General features: G+C 52.6%; 1 protein-coding gene across 2 annotated transcripts in view; it reads right to left on the reverse strand.

Annotated features, from left to right (window-relative positions):
• Positions 1–6,675: 6,675 nt before the first annotated feature.
• Positions 6,676–22,318, reverse strand: part of ICE1 (interactor of little elongation complex ELL subunit 1) — a 56,046-nt gene continuing 40,403 nt past the window's right edge. The window contains exons 14-19 of one of the 2 annotated variants that reach the window (XM_049648297.1): positions 22,020–22,188; positions 19,250–19,410; positions 16,134–16,324; positions 13,767–13,873; positions 7,965–8,063; positions 6,676–6,945 (exon numbers count right to left, since the gene is read on the reverse strand). In XM_049648297.1, coding sequence (XP_049504254.1) covers positions 6,764–6,945; positions 7,965–8,063; positions 13,767–13,873; positions 16,134–16,324; positions 19,250–19,410; positions 22,020–22,188 — 909 coding nt within the window. In that variant the 3' untranslated portion in view covers positions 6,676–6,763. Of the gene's footprint in view, positions 6,946–7,964; positions 8,064–11,886; positions 13,107–13,766; positions 13,874–16,133; positions 16,325–19,249; positions 19,411–22,019; positions 22,189–22,318 lie in introns of those variants that run through there. The other variant, XM_049648298.1, reaches the window with a different exon arrangement.

Below are 22,318 nucleotides of genomic sequence, written 5' to 3' on the forward strand. Positions count from 1 at the left end.
TGAAGGGGGGGGATGCCCACCTGGCTTTCTCCGTCAGTCTCTCCCTTGATGTCCCCAGAAGAGAAATGACTCTGGAGCACTGGCTGCCACCACAAAGGACCCGGACTCTGCCTTTCTAGCGGTTTCCACACTAACGAGACTCCGGAGGAAGTGAACACCCGACGACTGGCAGGGCCTCCCCCTCGGGGTCCCTTTCCTCTTCTCCCCAAGGTCCCCAGGGCGACGTGAAAACGGATGATGCTGCGGACGAAATCCGGAGAGCCTCCGAGTTACTGGTGGGGGCGCCCGCCGCTCAGCAGGGACGGGGCTGTGGGGGCTTCCCCTTAACCCTCCTCGGCCCGGGGCAGGCGGTGGGGGGCGGGGGGGCGGCCAGGGCTCCACGGAGCAGAAGAAACCCCCGCAGGCTAAATGCCTGTTTTTGAAAGACTCTCCACTTTCTCCACAAACGTACTTTTTCCCCAAAGGAGAAGCATTGGTGGGAAAACTACAGACATGCAGGTCAGGAGACCCGACGTGCCAGTCGTCTTCCTGCGAGGGAAGTTTCCGCAGCTCAGACTTGGGTTGTCCAGACACCTGCAAACATGACTGCTGTTTGCTGTTAAAATAAGGCAAGTCGGGGAGCGCCTGGGGGGCTCAGTCGGTTGAGCGTCCCATTCGGCTCAGGTCACCATCTCGTGGCCCGTGAGTTCGAGCCCCGCGTCGGGCTCCGTGGTGACAGCCAGAGCCTGGAGCCTGCTTCGGATTCTGCGTCTCCCTCTCTCTCTGCCCCCCACCCCCACCCCTCACACTCCGTCTCTCTCTGTCTCAAACATAAATGAACATTGAAAATATGAAAGAAAATAAGGCCAGTCCTCAATTATCTGCTAGTGACTGATGGGCAGATCGAGGTGGGCTTTCCCCAGTGCCTGTGGGAGCAGGTGCCTGGGCCCCCAAGGGACACGTGGGGGTGGTACCCAGGAAGGGCAGAGTGCCTGGCAGTTGTGGTTTCGGCCCTATTGTCAATCGTTTCGCTAACCCCCCTCTGTCACCTTCCATTAGTCCACTCGTTCAAGGTGGCCTTAAATACCGCATCACACAAAGCAGGTGTAGACAGACACTGACTTGGTTGGCTCATCATAAACACAACCCCCCCCCCCCAAAGTTACTAGGTGGTCGTGTTTCGAGGACTGTCAGGAAACCCGAAGTAGGATTCCTCCGAGGTCAGAATGGTTCCCCTATTTGGGGGTTGCTGCACACGGATCAAAGCTGGTTTTAAGAGTCTGACCGGTGTTGGCGTGGACTTCAGGGAATCATACGACGGCCAGCCGCCCGAGTTGGGGTTCAGGTATACAAGCCACCTGAGTGACAGCTGGGTTCAGAGCCACCACACGGCCCTCCCCGCCTTCAGGGGGAGCAGGACCCCAGCAGGAGTGCCCGCTCCCAGAAGGCTAAGGCTGGAGTGAAGGGACAGCCCTCCAGACCGGACTCCCTGCCACCTTCAGCTTCTGAGGGCGCCCACTTACAAGGGTACACGTGTCCCCCCCAGTCACTGCGGGCCCTCCCGTCCCCGCCAAGCCGGCAGCCTCCCCGGAGGACCCCGCCCTGCAGGCAGGGGAGCAGCAGACAGGAGGGCCCGCAGCCCCGCTGTCAGTAAGCTCTGGGTCGTCGGCAGAGAGGGGTGAGGCGGGCACGCGGTCCCCCACGTTGGCGTCAGGCCATCCGGTGGGAGTCGGGAGCGGCTGGCGGATGTGGAAGGAGCCGCGGGCCCAGGAAGCAGGCCGGAGGGAGACCGGGGGGCCAGCGTGTGACCTGCTTCCCTTTTTAATTTGCTCTGTGCACACGGTACAGAATTAACGCGGCAAATTAAATTAAACCTTGCACCGGGTCCCCATTTAAACTATTAAAAGTGGATACACGGTAACACACTTACACCCAGAAACATGGCGACAAGCAGATCAGCTGTGAGCGTGAAAGGTGTGGGGGGTCCAGGGTTGACATTTCCCAGCCCTCGCTTTCCTCTTCCGTCAGCTGCGCACCCGTGATGCAGGGTGACGTTATCCCACAGCAGCAATTACCGAGCATGTATTAAGAAAAGAATATTCCAGGGGCGCCTGGGTGGCTCGGTCGGTTAAGCGTCCGACTTCAGCTCAGGTCACGATCTCACGGTTCGTGGGTTCGAGCCCCGCGTCGGGCTCTGTGCCGACAGCTCAGAGCCTGGAGCCTGCTTCGGATTCTGGGTCTCCCTCTCTCTCTGCCCCTCTCCGCTCTCGCTCTGTCTCTCAAAACTGAACAGACATTAAAAAATAAAAGTAAAAGAATAAAAAAGAAAGAAAAGAATATTCCTAACGATGCACCAATGACTTAGAACAGACCGTGGTTCCCGATGGCGGGAGGTTACCGGCCCCTCCTCTCCCGCTTCCCCTGAAGGGAATGGGGGGGGGGCCGTGCCCCTCGCGGGAGGCCTCTTACCCGCGGCCCCAGACCCCCCACTCTGGCACTCGTGGGCGCAGGGGGGAGGCCGGGCCCTCCGAGAACCAGGGGTGGGGGGATGGGCCCGACGGGCCCCTGGCCCCCGAGCACAGAGCCCCCAACAGGGCAGCACCAGCCGCCAGGTATGGGCACCAGGGGCCCCAAGTCCTCCCCCAAGAGCCGGCAGACGCGGTCGCTCTCCCAAAACCAAAGTCACACCCTCCGCGCCATGTGAGTGCGCCGAACACAGGACCCGGCTCAGGAACCGCTCCTCACTTCAGACAGACCCAAGAAAGTCAGTCTCCCTCAGAACTCTCTTCGGAGGTACGAAAAGGAACTTTCTGCGTGTCACAACCACGCGCAGAATTCCTCCCACCAAGTATCCGGCAAACGGAAGGAAAGAAGCGAGGAAAGTGTATTTCAGTTAATGGCTCGGCCCTCCTTCTGAAACGCTTTCCCCTACGTTTCTAGAACGTTCCACACCGAACCCCTTCTCTTCAGTCTCCGGCAGGTGGATTAAACTTACCAGTCTGAGCTCCACGTGCGCCACTGACCGCCTACACAATGGTCCTGCGCGAGAGGACGTGTGAGGGACGGCATCTGAACAGGACCCAGCGTGTTCGGGGCGGGCAGGGGGGTCTCACCGCCGTGCACACAGGACCGGCTCGTCGGGCGAGGGGCCCACAGCCTTCCCAGCCACTATCGCTACGGCCTAGGCACCTGGCCACCTTATGCGTGTATCCGTTCGTGTCCAAGCCCTTTGCTCCAGGGTCGTTAAAAAACATCCAGGAGAGAATCTAACAGGCAAAGCGTGCGCATTTGTGTCTGGCGGGAGGGGTAGGTATGCTCTCAGGTACCGCTGAGCTTACGTGTGACCCTTTCCAAACATTCTCCCCATTTGCTGCTGGGGAGAATGGGCCGAGGCAGGGGAATCTCACTCGGGAACCAGGTGTCCCGGGGTGAGAGGCTCTGTGAGTGTGCACTGTCCTCATCAGACACATCCCAGGCAGGTGCCCTCTGTGGCCCGGCGGGAGTTGCTCACGGGCGAGGCTGCAGCGCCCTCTAATGGCCACGGTGCAATTCTTCCCATTCCCAAATTAATCCAGGCTCCTAATTCTTGCAGAAGTTCAATCTGTGAGTTACGCCACCACGTCTTGAAAAACGAAGCAAGCAGTGACCGAGTGCCATCAGGGTGGAAAATGGCAGCCTGAAGGGCCGCATGCGGGCTGATTTTCGGAACGAAGAGTGGGGACTTCCTGAGCAATCCCTCCAGACAGGGATCGGCAGTGAGTGACGATCACGGCCACACGGCTCACCGCCCCTGCTCACCGCCACTGTCCCAGGGACAGCTCCTCATCCTGTGCCCTTAGCGTTAGGGGGCCCAGCCCAGAGTGCGTGGCCTGGCCTGCCCCGGGCTGTAATCCTAAGCTGTGTGGGGCCCGGCTTGGGCTGCCCAGACCCTGTGTGGTTCCTGGGCACACAGGACCCCGCTCTAGCCTAACGCCCCATCCAACCCCAGGTTCAACTGCACATTCCCTTTGTTGTTTATTCGTTTCCCCTAAGTGATAAAACCTGCAACGGTGTTCTGCCTGGAGGCCAGCATTCTCCACCAATGACCCCTACCGAGGTCCAAAAGCCGTTCTGAAGCCTATGACCAGTCCATTTACCAGGCAGATTCTCCCACAAGCCTGTCCGCGGACCCACTCTTCTCTCTCCCTTAACGCCCTCTCCTTCGGGAAAGGATCAGGGAGTCCCCGCCACTTGCGGGGGGCAAAATGCATCACCTCACCTGACCTCGCGGCTCCAGCACAGGGAGACGGCCACCTGCCTGCCTCCCTGCCTTCTTAGCCTTGGCCAGGAGACAGCCGCCAAGGGGCCACCCCACTGTCCCCGGCCCACACAGCCTCAAATGTCAGGAGGTACCGAAGCTGGCAAGTTCTCCTTCCCCGTGATCACACACACAGCTTCAAACAGCCTCCCTACACCATCGACTCCCCAACTTCTGCCCGATCTCATCCACCCCCAGACTTCTGCCCGTAAAGGCTGCCCCCTCCACTGCCATGTCTCGTGGTCCCCACATCCCAGACGCACACCTAGGACCCGTGATTCCAACCACCAGCCTCTGCACCTGTCCTCAGTCCCGGTGCCCGACTCTGTGACCCGGGGATCCCGATTCCGACCTGCCCCTCCCGCAATGCATAGTTCAGCAGTGACCTTACTTCCAAGGGGGACTTGAAAGCATCCCACCCTTCGCCCCCTGCACTGCCGCCCCGTGCTCTCCCCCGACTTCCCGACAGGTCTCTGCTTCCCTCTTGCCCTCCTCCCATCATTTGCCACAGTGGAAGGTGACTTCGTGGGACACCTCGGTCAAACCTCCCTCTAAGCACAAACGCGCCCGGGGCCCCCGGGTGCCGGCGACGGGCCCTTGCCTGTGTGACTGACTGAACAAACAGCACGCGCTCCCTTCCACAGCGTGTCCGGGCCACACCGGCCTCCTTCCTGCACGCAGCGGGTTCTTCCCTCTCAGAGCCAGCCGCCTGCCCGGGAGGGTCGCTCGTCTCCTTTCAAGGCTCGCTCCCTCCGCCCAGCTCCCAGCTTGCCGGCCACGGCCTCAGAGGGACCGCCGCAGACAGAGTCTCCCCTGCTGTTCCGGCGCAAACCTCCACGTTGACCTCACTGCACCTGCTCCAATTTCAGACGGCTGATTCACTGGGGGGCCGGGTTTTTCTCTCCCGGCAGCTCACAGGTCTTTGAGAACACAGCCCGGGCTGTCCGCTCCCCAGCTCCTCCCAGGGAGGCCCCGGCACGGAGCCCACGCTCAGTAAATACTGGTAGAAAGAACAACCCGCCAGCAAAAAGCTTCCAAAGGGCAGCGCAGAGTTACTCATAAACGTCAATTATGTTTGTTATAACTGTTTTAAATTTTTTTTTTTTTTTTTTTTAAATTTTCAACGTTTTTTATTTATTTTTGGGACAGAGAGAGACAGAGCATGAACAGGGGAGGGGCAGAGAGAGAGGGAGACAGAATCGGAAACAGGCTCCAGGCTCCGAGCCATCGGCCCAGAGCCTGATGCGGGGCTGGAACTCACGGACCGCGAGATCGTGACCTGGCTGAAGTCGGACGCTTAACCGACTGCGCCACCCAGGCGCCCCATAACTGTTTTAAAAACACGAGGCAGGAGTGACAAAAGAGTTGTCGGATGTGATTTTTTAAAGGGCAGCAATATTCGTAAGTAAACAGAGAGGGGCCATCAGCACGTAATTACGCGGGATCCAGTGACGCCAAGAGCATCTCGGAGAACACGCACGACCGGCTTGATAGCAGCACGTGGCGTATTTCTGTTTTGGAGCGGCCGTCTTCCCTTTGGTTAGAGTGGAGAATTTTCCATCTGTGGTGATAACACCCAGGGTCACCCTTCGCGGATCAGAACAACCACGCGCGTGGCTTACTTTTTATTTTTTATTATAAAAAACACATACAAGAGTTTTAAGAAATGATGAATATAAGACAAATCGGAACCACGGTGAGTTATTAAACCCATCTTCTATGTACAAATACTACAATTCCGAAAGTGGAATATCATCAAATGTGAAACACATTATAGCACTGTCCATATGTACACGGCACACACAGAGACCCACCCGCGCTGGCCTCTGAATCGTTTAGATACACCTCGCGGACACGACCCTGCAAGTGACCTTTGCTCGGAGGCGCTCCTGGTCCTCCTAGAGTGACAGGGTTTTAAGGAACTGCAGAGACAGGAAGAAGACGCGCTACGACGGGGCCGAAGGCTCTCCCCGGGTTCCCTCTCACCCGTGGCGCCCCCACCTGGAGAAACAATGCAACAGTCCGTTTCCAGCTAAGACCGCGGAAGAGTCTTCTAGCTCCTTCTTGGCCGATTTATTTTTTCCTAGTCAACCATTCCGGCGCAAAGTCCAAAATTAGCTCAGGAACCAAATCAATGCTTTTATATTAAATTCATTATAAAACGCCACTCAATTTTAAAAAGCGACTAAAAGGACACTTTCTGCAGCAAAAAAGGGCTAAGTTCAAGTTTTTGTTGTTTGACCAAGACACAATAATACAACCCACATGTCATGGAATCACAACAGCCTTAAGTGAAATGTATGCGGTTTGGGGGAGGGCGGCCCGGCCCCTGCTGGCTCCGGTGTCCTCGCCAGTGACGGGCGCGCCTGGACATCCTCTCCTCTGCGACGACGTTCCGAAGCCTCAGTCGGGACTCTGCGAGCTGACTCAACTGTCCGGACTCGGACACGCGAAGGCACTTCTCTAGACGCAGGGGCGCACGGCTTCTTAGCCCACCTCCTCGGCGCACAGGCAGCTGACTTCCTCCAGGCAGCTGAGCACCGCGGAGGGAACGCTGTGAGAGGTCTCTCTGCGCCAGGCTTCCAGGATGCGGGAGATCTCCGCTGGGTTGCTGGGACTCAGATCGCAAAGCGCGTACACAGCTGCTAGCTGTATGCCCCACGGTATATCTGCAAAGAATTTTCCTATCAGTCGCTACGCGAGAAAATGCCTGTTATTCAGAATCTGAATGCCGTAATCTGCGGAAACACTCTTCAAACCCAGGACACTTTCTGCCAGCAGTGGAAAGTATCAGAGAAGAAACCCACAGTGAAAAAAGTAATGAAGACCCATCCACACGTGGCAAGAAACACAACAGCAAGAGAGCGTGTGCAGGCCGGCACCCAGGGCACGGCCGGGGTGTCCGGGCAGGAGGCTCCGGAAGGATCACGCTCCACATTTATGTCGCGATGGAAGGTGGATCCCGGAGCACCCCTCAGGTAAATGATTCCATTACACAGCCACTGCAAGTGCTTGTAAAAGGGCTACTCTGAAAACGAACACAGACACGAGAGGAGAAGAAAAGCCCTCCCCGGGCCGCACTGCCCCCCCCCCCCCCCATGTGCCTGAGAGAGGCAGAGGAAGGTAGCTTACAGCGAGGTCACAGACCACGTGTGCTAGGCTTCTTTCTCATTTAGCTTAAGTTTATTTACAAGTCCTTTAATGAAAATTTAATTTAGCTGAATTTCAGTTAAAACTACAATTCAAAGAACACAACATAAAACCCACATGTGCTCAAACGTCAGTTCTGAAACATAGCTTTAAAAATTACTCACCCCTCAAATAAACATTTTAAAAAGGCGGTGGGGGGGGGGGGTGGCGCCTGGGTGACTCAGTCTGTTGTGTGTCTGACTCTTGATTTCGGCTCAGGTCACGGTCCCAGGATCTTGGGATCGAGCCCGGTGGCGGGCTCTGGGCTGTGCGTGGAACCTGTCTGGGAGTCTCTCTCCCGCTCTCTGTGCCCCCCCTCCCCCTCACACGCATGCCTTCTCTCGAAAATAGACACACATTTAAAAACATGAAAACCACGCATCTCCCCCAGCCGCCCGGCAGCGAGAGGTGCTCAGAGCAGGGCGCACAGTGGGAACTCACAAGAGGCTTAACGGGGCCGCGAGGGACTCAGAACAATCTCAGCGGACCCGGGTCCTACCTTCGTCCTGGGCGTGCTGAATAAACATGCCGATGACGGAGCTGATGCTTTTCACAGCAGACGGGAACCCTTCCTTCAAGCCCAACTGGCCCAACCGACCTGGGGGGAAACAAACCGAAACGTAAACGGTCTTTGGTTACATGACAACTCTTCCCGGGAATGTAAAATTCACGTTTTCTCTCTTCTGCCGTTCCGCACATTAAGGTGAAGGATCCTCAAGCCGAAACGGCTCCCTGTCCTCACCCGAGAGCGGGCGGAACAGGAAAGCATCGGGACGCCTAAAGCACCCCTTGTCCCGCTGGGGGGCGGGGGCAACGGGGGCCAGGATGACTAACCGTCCCTTCTTCCGGTCACACGAGGGCGGCACGCACGTGCGGCTTTCTCCGCCGAGGGAGCCGAGAGGGAGCTCAGCGGAGCGCATGGTCTGGCAGGCTCCGCGCGACAGGGCTGACTTGTGCTGGGTCGGGAGGACCCAGGCGAGGCCGCGGCGCCGGCAGCCAGGTTCTGGACCAGCACCCTTCCGAGCGGCGCAGCCCTGGCCGTGCCGCAGCCCGGGGGGGGGGCGCGCGCGGGCGTGGTTTGCACGGTCCCCAGGGTCCAAATGATTTTCACAGCGGAACAACGCGGACTAGGAGGCGACCTGCCTCTTCCCGATGCTGAGATAAGACCCAGGCTCAACACCAGCGCAGATTGGACGACTGGGTCCGCGGCACCAGTCACGGCAGCGGCTGCAAGGGGGCCACTGCTGCCACCAGGAGCTCCCGGTGAAAACAGCTACTTTCACGGAACGATGCCCCCTCCGAAGCACCAGCAGTTAGTCTTGCCGCGGCCAGCAGCCCGTAAGCTGCTGTGGGTGTGGGGGGCACACGGCACACGGGGGGCCTGGCCAGGCTCGGGCCGGGGAAACGCACCGCGGGGGCTGCCTGAACCCGGAGGGAGGCGGTGCTCTTCCGAGACACGCCCACATTTCTCTGCCGAATGACTGACAACCTACAGCTATTCGGACCCAGACAGACCTGTCCTCAAAAACGAATAAAGCGAGGAAATTTATCACTACTGTCAGTGATAAAATGTGCGCTCTTAAGCCAAATTAGAATTTTGGAAAAACCCACCAGCCATCCTGCGCCTGACAACTTCAAAATTTAAGACTTCTCTGATGAGATCAGTGATGATATTAATGTCTGTTTTCTGGATGTTGTTGACGGCTGGAAGATCTGTGCAAATCAGTATTTTCCGAGGGAGCGAGCAGCGCGCCTTATAAAGTCTCCCTGGAGCCCTCAGGACCCGTGACCAGCGGGTGATGCGGCAGGAAGGCCCCCTGGTGACGGTTCAGACCCCACTCCATCCGTGTAGGGAGTCGGCACTTGTGAATTTTTACGTGGTGTCCCAGCATATCCACAATGATCTAAAAGGGCTATTAAAACACTCAGGAGCTCCGTACAAAGCTGGATTTTCTTTACACACTTCAACCAAAAAACCCACTGCAAGAGCCCGGTGCAGCGCGGACAGGCCCTCGGATCCTGGCAGAAAAGAGGATCTGCCCCAAGATAACCTTCTCCTCGAGGTCGGTTTTGTTTGGCAACCACTTTCCACGGAGAATGTCATTTATGTTAACACCGGTTTATCATTACTGGCTTTAAGTGCTAACGGAGGCTCTCCCCCAGTCAGTAGGACCTGCAGTGACAAGCCCTGGGGGTCCTCACGGGGGGGGGGGGGGGGGGGGGGGCACATCCCGCTGAAGGCGGAGGAAGCACGATGATGCCACGCGCCCAGCCCCGCCCACCTGGATCCCTCCTGTGTTCCCAGGTCCGTGGAGGTGGGCTTGCTTGGAGGAGGAACCCCGTTCCCCCCCTCCAGGCGCGGCCTCGTGGTCTCCGCCCCTCCTCTCTCACAGGAAGGGGATTCCGGACGAACTGGGTGCCCTTTTATCCACGTCCTTTTCCTGAGTTTTTAGCACATCGCCCTGTAATCTCACTCTTCTGTGTCTGCGTTTTCTCAACTCTACACACACCCTCCGCTGTATCTATGTACGAACCCAGGCCACCAGCTTCGCTGCCATTTTGAACACGGAGAAACCGAGACCTAGGACACTGAAGGAACCTTCATCACTTAGCATTTCCTACAGGAACCAACTCAGTACTGGCTGCGTGCAGCCCAAATGCTGTCACAGACAGCTCGATAAATTCCTACTGATGGATGGATGCCTGGAAAATTTCGAATCCAGGATGAAACTATAGACATCTGGATAATTCCCGGGAAATCTCTCACCGAGGTTGAAAAGTAATGTACTTTAGAGATCAGGAATTTCAATCAGTGATCACTCAATTATCTGCTTCCAATTAGATCAAACTGCTGTCTGCCCCCATCTGTCCTCTGAGACAATCTACTAGGGGTGCTCAACATATACGCGACAGCTGAGCAGGGGAAGGGCGTGTGCCAAACACAGACACGGGCTCGCTCAGCCCGGGATGCGCATGTCTTCCCAGGTAATATAATGGCCCCTTTTCTTTAAATTAAAAGTGCTTACTGAACTGGATTTTATAAGCTCTTTAAATTAATGGAACTTTCAAGGATCAAATGATCAGTAATCATGAGTCGGAGGTAGGTGGCTTGGGGGAAAGACCTTAATGCACGAGAACAAAGATGAGAGACAAATCTGCCCTACAGACGGGAGAAACGGTCCCCCCAGAAGGAACCTGAGTCCAGGGGATTCGGCCACGTGAAAACACAGGTAAGAAACACGGAGTTCACCTTGCTGTCAAAGGTAACAACCCCCAGCACTCAGGGAAGCATAAGGGAGGCAGCTGGGGGCCTGCGGGGAAGGTGACAGAGTAGCCCCCCAGGGTTCCCTCAAGTCTGCAGGTGCAGGCAGGCCACGGAAAACAGGAGTTGAGGCGACGTCAAAGAAAGGGTGAAAGAAAGGCCTGGCAAAAGGCTGGGTGGAAATGGACTAGCATAGGCTACTTCAGCCTGGCCTGCAAACGCCTGATGTGGGCAGTGCTCCCCTGGCTTCTAGGCTAAATACCAGGTGGGCCCCGGAGGGTTCCTCAGCTCTTAGGGGCAAAGGTGGCGCTACACGGCTTTGCACTCGACCGAGTCCAGCAGCAGACAGACTTCTGTCTCCGCTCAGCCACCTTCAGCAAGACCTCAGACGAGGGCTTGACCTTCCCTAGCCTCACCGCTGCCCTGAAATGAGCAGACTGAAGCAGGTTCTACCACTTCTCCACATCCCCCTTGATCTAGAACAACCCAAACACTCCCCAAAAGGCTCTAATACGCTATCACTCGAGCACGTCAGAAGAAACCTCACTTACTAATCATGTACGACCACCTGCGGACAGCACTGTTCATCCCCCCATCCAACGTTAGGTGACCCCGGGCTGTTCTGACAGAAAGCGTCGTGGGTTTCCCATGGAGTGAAAATTCATTTGGGATTTTGCCAATTTGGAAATAAAAATAAAGACGACTCCTCTATTCTTTGAATGATGAGTGTGTCACTATTAGGAAAATCACGGCTCACCAGTTTGTGTGCCGAATTTTATAGCATCAGCTTCAGAAACTGCAGAAAGGTTCTCTAATGGAGTTTCCTCTCGGAAACGGCTCAAACTCCAAATGGGACAGCCGTGCAGGGGGTCCGTGCACATCCGGCCCGGACACAATTTCTCAGAGCTCTGCAGCTCTAGAGAACAGGCCTCACCCGTCTCTGTCCCCACCCCCCGCCCCCATCGCCCAGCGCCACGGCTTCAGCGCCCACAGACGGCCAGAGCTGGCCAAGCTGAGCCGCCCTCTCTGGCACCGGCCTCTGCCCGCCGGCCCTCCCCACACCCGCCTCGGGCAGGGACGCTGCGGCGGCTACGCCGGGTGTCTGCAGACCCAAGGAGAATCCTCCAGGCCCGACCCTGCGCTTGTTTTCACCCTTAGCACATCCCAGCTATCCATCCTCTGAATCACACTCATGTGTTTATATATTATCATCTCCTCCCGTAACGCTAAGTACGCGTCATCGTTTACTCCTAGCTTATGTAACTTCATTACATATGGCTGAATTATGTAAGTGTACACATATTCTTTAAGAAGCTTCTCAGGGAATCTGGACGACCGGCCAAAGGTGGAAGGCACGGACTCCGGAGAGCCAGCCTCAGGGGCGAAGCACGTGTGGGGCCGACCCTCCACCACAGGTGCACGGGGACCGCACGGAAGCCACCAGAAGCGCAGCCCTCCGCTCTCCCACGCCCGCTTCCTCTCCCGTCACAACCACAAGTGTGTAAATGGACAACCTCCTGCAACAACAGTGGCAAAAATCACACAGTATTTTGTAAGCGTGACTTCAAAAAGTTTCGTGTTCGTTTCAAAATCCAAAGATACTTTATGGAGGTTGATATATGTATTTATAGACTTAACATCTTTTCCTAATTTTTTCTTCAAGAAGGTTTCTCGGTTTAAAATAAATCAGTTCAAACTATGAACATCTGTAAGAGAAGACGCTACCGAAAGGAGAATGTGCAGACACACACACGGCCCGTCTGCCGTCCCCTGGCCCTCGTGTCCTTCCTGCTTCCTGCTGTCGCGGACTGTCCCGGGGGCCTGCAGGGAGGGGCTCTGCAGGGCCCGTGTGGCGGCAGCGCCCACGGAGCCGCTCGCCCCCTCCACCACCCACGCCTTATTCATCTCTGCAGGTGGCTCCCTTCCTCCACGGTCGCGGGCAATCACTCCGGGCTCGCACGCTTCACTCCAAGTGTATTTTCTGTCCTTTCCAGTGAAATTAGAGTCTTCCTTGAAAGCAGGTTGCCGTCTTGAACCATTTTACACATTTACTTAGTGCAAGGTTCTTAGGTTTGCATGTGAAGCAGATACAGAGCAGGAATCCTTCTTGCCGAGACGGTAACAAAAGCAGCCACAGACAGCTCTAAGTAGAAGACTTACTTAGACAAAGTAAGTAATACTCTCAAACCTTCTTTTGAGCGGTACTGTCTTGAAGTTCTAAATAATTCAACTCTAGAGATACTTGAAAGTCGCAGGAAGTACCTTCAAGGATCTGAGGGGCTACAATGCAGGTTATCAGACGAACCTTGTTTGTTGTGTGTCGGGGGGCAATGCTACATGCTGCAGACAGAGAAGTCAGTTCCGAGTAAGGAGAGCCTTCTGAAAGGTAACAGATGTCATCACGTAAATCCCGCAGGGCTTAGAGAGCACCTCATCAGAGATGAGGCAAAGAGGAAAAAATGACTAACACTAAGAAATAAAAATCTGTGGGAGACAGGGAGGAGCAGAACCAAAAAGCCACTGAGGTCCTCCTTATCTGAGAGGCCTCATTTAAAATATGTTTAAACAACGATTTTCATTCCTACATATCAGCTTGGAGGAAAACAAAGTTGGTTCCCAGTCACGGCACCACAGGACGTGACCCTGCCGAGGCAAACAGGAAAGAACCCGGGTGCCTGGCGGGGAGGCAGCCGACTTTCAGGAACCAAATGAGACCAGAGTGTCCTTTAGAGCAACTCTGTGCCCCGGCTGGCGTAGGGCAGTGTGTGCCTGTGCGGCTACGAACAGTACGAACTGAGAAGCACACGTTCAATCATACACAAAATATACTGGCACGAAAACTTCATCTCTGGCAGAGTGGGATAAAACAAGAATTTGTAAGAGTAGGAGTAAGGAGAGTAAGTGAGAAAATATCTACTGTGATGGTGATAAAGTCACTCGTTATGGTCAAGTTTCCCCCAACGTATATTATTACACCTTTATTCCCCTACCAAGATACGATCAATAACAAGAAAAGGCTTAATAAAACAGAGAACTCACCAATCAGCCTCAGAATTGATGCTATAATAATGTCGGGAGTATATGCAATGTTTGCATGTCCTTTTCGGTATTTTATCCACTTATCCATGACGGGCCACAGCTCTTTACTACAAAACAGTAACAGCACACGTGCGTGTTTATGTACATGTGCAGGAAAAGAACGTATGTGTGTCACCGCTCAGATATCAACAACTTGAAACTGGCCCATAAAAGACAGACAATCAGTCAAGAAAAGGGACTTCTTAAAAAAAATTTCATTTGTTTATTTATAAAAACAGGCTCCATGCCCAACGTGGGGCTCGAACTCACAACCCTGAGATCATGAGGCACACACTCTACCAAGTGAGCCAGCCAGGCGCCCGAGAAGAGGGACTTCTGAAGATGTAACTTTTTAGGTTAAAATGAGAACAGTGACGGGAGGCTCACACACTCTCCAACTATTCGGGGCGCCTCTGCCCACACTGGCTTCAAAGAGGCTACAAATAGCTATGTTTGCATCTTGATTCTGTTTCCGCCCTTTTCACAAGGCTTTGAGTGGAGAAGCTGAACGAGGTCTCCAGGTCCCAGAACTGGCGGCGGTGGGGGTCCGGATTTTCACTGGGACCCTCCAGACGTGCGCGTGGCCTCTGTGTCCTAGAAGCCTAGCATGTCCTCGGAGGAGCACAGAGCTCAAGAAAACCACGTTTTCGAAACTTTCTACTGACTGAAACACTGCCAATCCTCTTTGCTTTCTCTCCTTCCAAAACCCGATTTCCTTCTTACATAGCATTTGTAGTATTCGAAAAGCTGAGTGACAACACACAGGAGAATAATGTAACTTAAAAGTGCCCCAAATAGCACATTTGCAGAGAATGTTACTCCACTAATTCTGGATTTTTCTTTCCACATGCTTCTCCACGTGCACGTACGTAAAAACCTGGGGAGGGGGACCACAGCGCTTAGGGCTCCGGGACTGGAGTTGCTCAGGCAGAGATCCCGGCCTTCCACACCCTGTCCTCACGCCCAGCAGGGGGCACTGGCCAAAGGACCTCTGGTGAGAATCACTTCCAGTGGTCTCATCGGTCACCCTGCCCACTGGGCTCCCACCAAGAGCCAGGGGATGAGGCCCACAGGAGGTCCGCGTGCCTTTCCTGACAGCACTGGGCAGACGGCTGTCACTTCCTTACTTGTCAGCAAAGGACTGTGAGATGCCGTCATGTCACTACCCGAGCATCCGCTTGTAGCTGTGTATTTTAATACAGCCGTACCTCGTTATACAGAAGTACCATCGTTCAATTTCCTACTGTTTCACATTTAGGAGTATAATCTTTCCCTAGTGTTAAGGAGAAAAAAAGGAGAGTACACTTTCCCACAGAATACATTCAAGTATCTCCAGGATACGGACTATCAATCCTTTGTGAATCCTTTTTCGTGTCATAAACTCCTTTAAACCAGCCTTTCTGGGCGCCTGGGTGGCTCAGTTGGTTGAAGTGTCCAATTCTTGATTTTGGCTCAGGTCATGATCTCACGGTTCGTGGGAACAAGCCCTGCATTGGGCTCTGCACTGACAGGGCAGAGTCTGCTTGGGGTTCTCCCCCTCCCTCGGGCCTTCCCCGCCCCCACATGACCCCCCTATGCATGCACGCACACACGCACACACACACACTCACTCTCTCTCTCAAAAATAAATCACCTCAAATAGATAAATTAATTAATTAAATAAAATCAAAAGACCCCCCAAACCCTTAGCCTTTCTAAGTCAGGTCCCCAGACAATTACGATCTAATAAGAACAACTGTTTGAGCAGCTATTTTCTCCTTTCCCCCACCTCCCGGTCTCCCAAAGATGGCACGCTGCCAGTGCCAGAATTCTCCAGGCCCAGAGAAAGGCAGATTCGTTACATAAAACAGACGCCTGGGACTCCATTCTCTCCTGAAAGGCCAGGTGAGGAGAGCCACTAATCTGGGCTCTCACTCTGCCTGTTCGCGTGGGTTTTCCCAAGTATTTGAAAGTTAAGATGCGATCGTCACACTTCATCCTACGCTACTGGCTGAGCACTTCCCTCAGTGGACACTGCTCTGCATGCCGGCTTGTGCCAGTGAGCCCACACCCCTCCTCCAGGAGACTCCTTTCCCCTTGGGACAGAGGTGGTAATAAAACAATCTACGGGAAGAAGTCACAGGCACCACAAAAAAACAAAGCAGAGATGTGACGATAATACGAGTCCTTCAAGGGTAGTTTTGCCAACTCTTACCCAAATCAAGATGTCATTTGTACATGTTTCCGCTGCCTTCAACAGCAAAATCTGCTCCAACCAAATTCAGCAACCATTCAACAGACTACCTTCCAATCCAACACCCCAGCTCTGAGTCAGTGAAACGGCCGTACCTTATAATGTTATCATGTGTCCAAATCCATTTCTGGTGGCAGCACAGCAGGTCAATGGCAAATATGTACTCCCAAGTGTTATCACTCAAATCCTCACCAAATTTTTCACTGGACTGGAATTCTGTTTTTGGACACAGCTGTATGGTCAAAAGCAGCTTAGAAACCATGAAACCCACATCCACAGGAGCATTCTAGCAAACGAAAAAAGAAAAAAACAAAATACAATTTAGACTTTCAAATACAGCACCTTTCATTTGTAATCTTGAGTGTAACAAGCATCCCATGAATAATCATTTAATTTTAAGACACCTTTTGAAAGCTGTATTTGAATAAGGAACTACGTTTATCTTAGTCATAATACTTGTCCTAAGCTGATTATAAACCAGTGGTGGGTAGGCCACAAAAAAAGCTCCAGGCGGGATGCAGAATCCAGTTAGGTAGAAAACAGAGCAGCTGCAATCCAGATAGAAATGCAAATTGTCATTACCTCAAAGCAAACAATTAAAAAGTTATAATAAAAATTTTTTTTTAACTTCAAAAAAGTCCTTTAAGTTCTAACATCTTCCTGACCCTAGATATCAGTCTTGTTACAGAAATTGATAAAATTTAGTCACCCAGTACTGGACTCCTTGACCTGGCTTCATTCACACCTGCGCAAATATCTGTTGATATTTACCCACGTCCTTGTACCTATTGGCGGTCTGAACGCTCCTTGCTGCTGAACAGTTCTCCATTACATGACGCGGACCAGTGTGCTTATCCACTCACCTACTGACAGGCTTCTGGGCTATTCCAGCCTCAGGTGATGCGTGAGAATGCTGCTGTGAACACACATGTCTTCGTGTGGACGTTAATTCGACTTCTTGGATAAATACCTAACAGTGGACTTACAACTTTTTCTTTCTCGTCCTATTTTCTATTGGGTTTTGTTATCAACGGTAAGTAGGAAGCTTTCAATCTTTTCTTATACTTGCAAAAGACTAGAATAACTTAGTTCTTTATAAGGTGAAGCAAAATTCAGGTGGAGCCTATACATGCTTTTTATGTTTTACATCAACTTTTCCAGCTCTTCTATAAACGTTAGCTGACAACACTGTCTCTTCAAGTGTTCTGCCCCAAAACCAAATCTGATACTGTTTACTTTGTTAGAAACCGTCCTTGGCTTCCAAATCTGCCGCCATAGTTGTGGCTAGTGGTCTTCTCGCACTCTTTATCCTACGACCGTAGTTCTATTTTCTTTCTCGTTTTGCAATCTTCAATATTTTCCCTTTTCTCTTTTTTCATTAGTCCGACCTGAGAGCTATCTGTTTTGTTACTATTTTTCAAAGGCAATGTGTTTTTCTTCTATGTGTTTTCTTTTTGTTCACTGCTTCATACCTTTTAAGCTATATTCTTTTTTTTTTCAGATTGCTTCTCATATTTTTAATTTTTAAAATAATTATCAGCCACTTTATCAGTTTAATAATGAAAACACTCAAACTATGTTAGTGAGTGTAAGTTTTCCCAAAACTAGAGATCCTTGGTATGAAGGGTTTTCCTTTTCAATGATTTGCGAAACACTGACTTTACTTTTGAGTTCCTTATTCCCCAATTGTCCAGGATCATATATGCCAACTTTCAAGATGAGCGGGGGAGGGCACAGAGAAGGAGACACAGAATCGGAAGCAGGCTCCAGGCTCCGAGCTGGCAGCACAGAGCCCGACGCGAGGCTGGAACTCACAGACCGCGAGATCATGACCTGAGCCGAAGTCAGATGCTTAACCTACGGAGCCAGCCAGGTGCCCCGGGAATCTTCACTTTTTAAGAATTAAGGTTTTCACGTAACCAAATTCATGATGGGTCTGCACATGTGCTATAGGCAAACAGAAAAATTAATATTCTTCATTCAAGTTTACTTTACATATTAATGAATTCCAGTGCGTCTACTGCTTTTTGTCTCTCTGAGAGAGAAAATCTGCAAGTCTTGTACTATAATGGCATTCTTCCCCCAAGTATTACTCGTTTTTGTATACCTTGCACTTGATATTTTTATTTGATATATGGCAAACACATTTCTTAAAATTCTGCTGTTTTCATAAAGAATGTCTTTTATCATCAAATCACCCGTATCTGGTTTCATCCTGAACAGGCCAGAGGAGCAGGCTCCAGTGCACAAGCAGGGGGACCAGGCAGGGGCACGTGGCCCCGCAGGGGACCTGGGGGTGGAGGTGTGATGGTGGCCATCGCGGTCAATGGCTGGAGACGGAAGGGCCCTTCTGACTCAGTGACTGATGGGAATCTGATGATGCCTCCCAGGACTACACTCTGCTTTGTCTAGACAAGTTGCCAAACAGATAACAGACTTGCTTTTAAATATTTCCTTAACTTGTATCCACCAGTAGCCCTTTCCTGTACTTTCCATAAGAAAATAGAAGTCTAACGAATATTAATATCAAAAAGTACCAAAAAGGAAAGCAAAACGGCATATAAAATTCGACTACGTGCATGGGCCAGGATAATATTAAGAGGATATTAATACACAGTCATTTAAAAACAAACCAAAGTCAACCCCTCACTGAATTCGACATCTCTTCGAGTTTCCCACTGGCAATTCAACATCCAGAGATTCTCATTCGATAGAAGCTACACACAAAGGAATGCAAGCTAGATGCCATATTAGCACTCAGATACCAAATAAACACATAGGGACAAAGTACTGAAATAAAGAGAAATCCCATCGACCAAAAAGAAAAAGAGAGTACAGATTGAAAAAATTCAAAACGAGGACTTGAACTTTTTCACCTCACCATTTTTTTTGCCTCTCCAAGTGCCTACTGCAGACAGCCCCTCTGAGCCCTGCACACATACACGTGGACTTCACCAGCCGTAAACCAGTGGACAGAAGAAACTTTTGTTAAGTTAACACAACACGTTAAGTCTACACTTCTTCCCAAGCTGGCCCGTGCACATTTCCCGAACTAAATGCATAAGCTTGGGCTAAAATGGTATTTTAAAGGATCTCATACAAAGAGGAATGTCTCTGAAATGCTGGTGAACGAGTACGACCCGAGTGAGTACATTCACGTAAGATCTACGAGACGAGCACGGTTATGAGAATAAGTAAAAGCCAGCCTCACCTTTTCCCAGTTGAGGAATGCTCTCAGACAGTTCCGAACCTCTCCTTTCGCACGCTGCCTGGCAACCAGCTGCATTGCTTTATTAATCACCGACTGGGAAATAAATATATCATGCCACATGTTTGCAATGAACAAAGTCAATTTTTCTGATTCCGGAAAATCTATGAGAAAGACAGACAGACAATAAACCTTTACATCTGATCAAGTGAATAAATTACAAGCTAAGAACAAATTTTAATAACTGTGCTTGTGCCTCGCAAGGCCTCCGTACAGTGAAGGGAGGGAGCCCGAAGAGGCCCCGGCCGCAGTTATTTCAAAATCTGCTTCCTTCTCCCGCAAACCCTTCGCTCTGGTAAACCTTCCTTAATTACATCTGAACCATGACAGCTCAGATACACCACTGAACAATGAAAAGAGCCACGGAATCCAAAACATGAAGACAAGGCAAACCGCTCTCTCCCGATTCTCCAACCCTAGAAACTTCCTGTTTCTTAAGTGTCATTTCAGGCCAGTTTTTATGCATCTGTAAGACAGAACTCACCGGTACAACACTTTTATAAAAGGCTTTCGACTTGGAGAGATGTTTTTATACACTGCGGAGGACGATCTTCTATCGTGAATGCTCTTGCCCACGTCTGGCTTTGTTTAATCAACCTAAGCCACGTACAGCTCACACACAACAAAATGCACCCTTTTCAAGCAGACGGTTTGGTGAATGAATGGATCTGTGTGGCCCCCACCGCAATCAATTTAAGAACATTTCCGTCACCCCAAATTCCCATGGTCTGACCCTTTCCAGTGCGTCACTTAGTCCCAGACACAGACAACTCTGATCCGCTTACTGCCACTTTCAATGAGTTGCTTTTTCTCAAATACGTACGAACGGGTTCGGACGGCACACGCTCCTTTCCGTCCGGCTCCCTGACTCCACAGAATGTTTCTGCGGTTCACCCGTGTTGCCACGCACATCAGTGGTCCCTCGCTTTGCGTGGCCAAACAGTGGTCAACTGCTTGATATAGCACACTCGTTCCTTCACCTGCTGAGGGATGTGGGCTTCCAGCCACAGGCCCCTGCAGATGGAGACGCTACGAACAACCGTGGGCCGGTCCAGTGAGCGTATGTCTCTACTTCTGTTAGGGAAGGACCTACGAGTGGGATTCCTGGGTCATTTGGTAAGTGAGTATTTGAATTCTATAAGAAACTGCCAGTGTTTTGCGACGTGGCTGAGCCAGCCAACACAGACTTTTACCCTGTTTGGCAGGAAGCGCATCTCTCCCGTTTCCTGTTGTATCTCACCTAACGCTGCAACGTGTTGAAAGAGCAGACGACCAAAGCATGAACTCCCTGCACTCTCTTGATGTGTTCTTCCTGAAATCTTGGGTCCTGCCCCAGGACCTCTGCACATGCCGCTTCCTCTGCCTGGCGTTCTCTCCCTCGCTTTTCTTGGATACACTGCCTGGCATCTTGCCACCTCAAGCTCAAAGGTCACTCTGACAAGGAGAGCTTCGCTGACCCCACAGACACTCACAACTCCTCCCTCCACAGCACTATTCGTTCACTCATTCAACAGATACTCCGTGACTGTGGACAGCGCATTGCTCTGGGGTCGGAATAAATGGGGACAAGACGAAGTTCCTCCTTTACGGAGCATGCAATCTAGTGGAGGAGAAAGACAAACAGATTCAGACACGATGGAAGCGGGGGTGGGGGCCATGAAGAAAACGCCAGGAGAAAGACCGCAGGAGTCCGTGTGGGAGGTACCACGTGAGCCCCGAGAAAGCTAAAGGGAAAGCTTCCCAGGGGAGAAACCTGTGCCCACGAGCCTGAGGGGAGCGGGCTGAACCCCGGAGGGGGCTCAGCAGAGGGCACGCAGCTCGCCTCTCTCCTGCCCACCACGGACGATGCCCTGCGCGAGCCGGGGTCACGTTGGCTTGTGCGCATCTGGGTCGGGCTGTGGCCACCACCCAAGCCCGAGGCCTGGCACGCACCCCGTTACCACTGCTGAGGAAAGCAGGGCCTGAGAGAGTAAACAAGGCGAGGGAGAGGGCGACACACAGCAGTCTCACTCGCAGCCCCGCAGGCGGCGGACATGTCCCGTCACCCGATGCACACCCCCCCCCCACCCCCCCCCCCCCCCCCCTCGGAAGATTAAAAGATTAAAGGTTAAAAATCTTCACGATCCAGGTCAGACTTTCTGGGCTGCAGTCAAATCACATTTATGCGCCGTGTCACCGTTCACAAACATTGCCACCGATGACGTGTGATCAGGAAGGGGGCTTCTGTGCCGACCCGTCCGTGGGGACGGAGGGAGCGGAGGGGCGACGGGGCCCAGGGGAGCCCTCCTAGGGTTCCACGTCTCTGGTCCTCGTCTTGTGGGCTTTACGGCTCCGTTTCAGACGCCGCCTCTTCCAGCCAGCGACACGGCAGCACGCTTTGACACCCACCTTACAAAACCATCCTCCCGTCTCGTGTGGCCCACACCTGACTCTGGAGTGGCTACACTAGGAACAGACAGACACACGTCGTGACGACACTCTATGCACAAGCGGGAACGCAGCTGCTGCTACGAGCAGGTCAGCCACGGAAACTGCCCCCCGGGCAACGAGGCACGGCTTCACCCGGCCAAGGCTCTTCACGGCCTCGGGGAAACGCACCAACGTCCTGCGTATTTGCAAAGATACACAGCGATCCCTCGGCTGCAAGTACAGACCCAGTGTCGCGGGGAAAGTACACAGATGTCAACACAAAACGACCACCGTGTGAACGCACCTTCCTTCAGTAGGCTGTAGCAAAACAGGCGGGCTCGCTCCAAGTCTCCCAGTTGCCGGCATATGCCCACGTACACCCTGCAGAGGGCGTGGATGTAACTGCGCTCCAGGGAGATCTTCTGAATCTTCAGTTCTGAGAGGATGGAGTGAAGCAAGCACTCTGCTAGATGCTGGGTCGAGACACAAAGAGAAAACACAACGTGTGCCGACACTTCGTCTGCTTACTAAACAACGGCTACAACTTACAGATGAAGTCTGTCTGTCGGGACCACACAACGTGCCCCGGAGCAGCAAGCAGAG

The sequence above is a fragment of the Panthera uncia genome, assembly GCF_023721935.1.
Source record: "Panthera uncia isolate 11264 chromosome A1 unlocalized genomic scaffold, Puncia_PCG_1.0 HiC_scaffold_17, whole genome shotgun sequence".
Classification (NCBI taxonomy): Eukaryota; Metazoa; Chordata; class Mammalia; order Carnivora; family Felidae; genus Panthera; species Panthera uncia.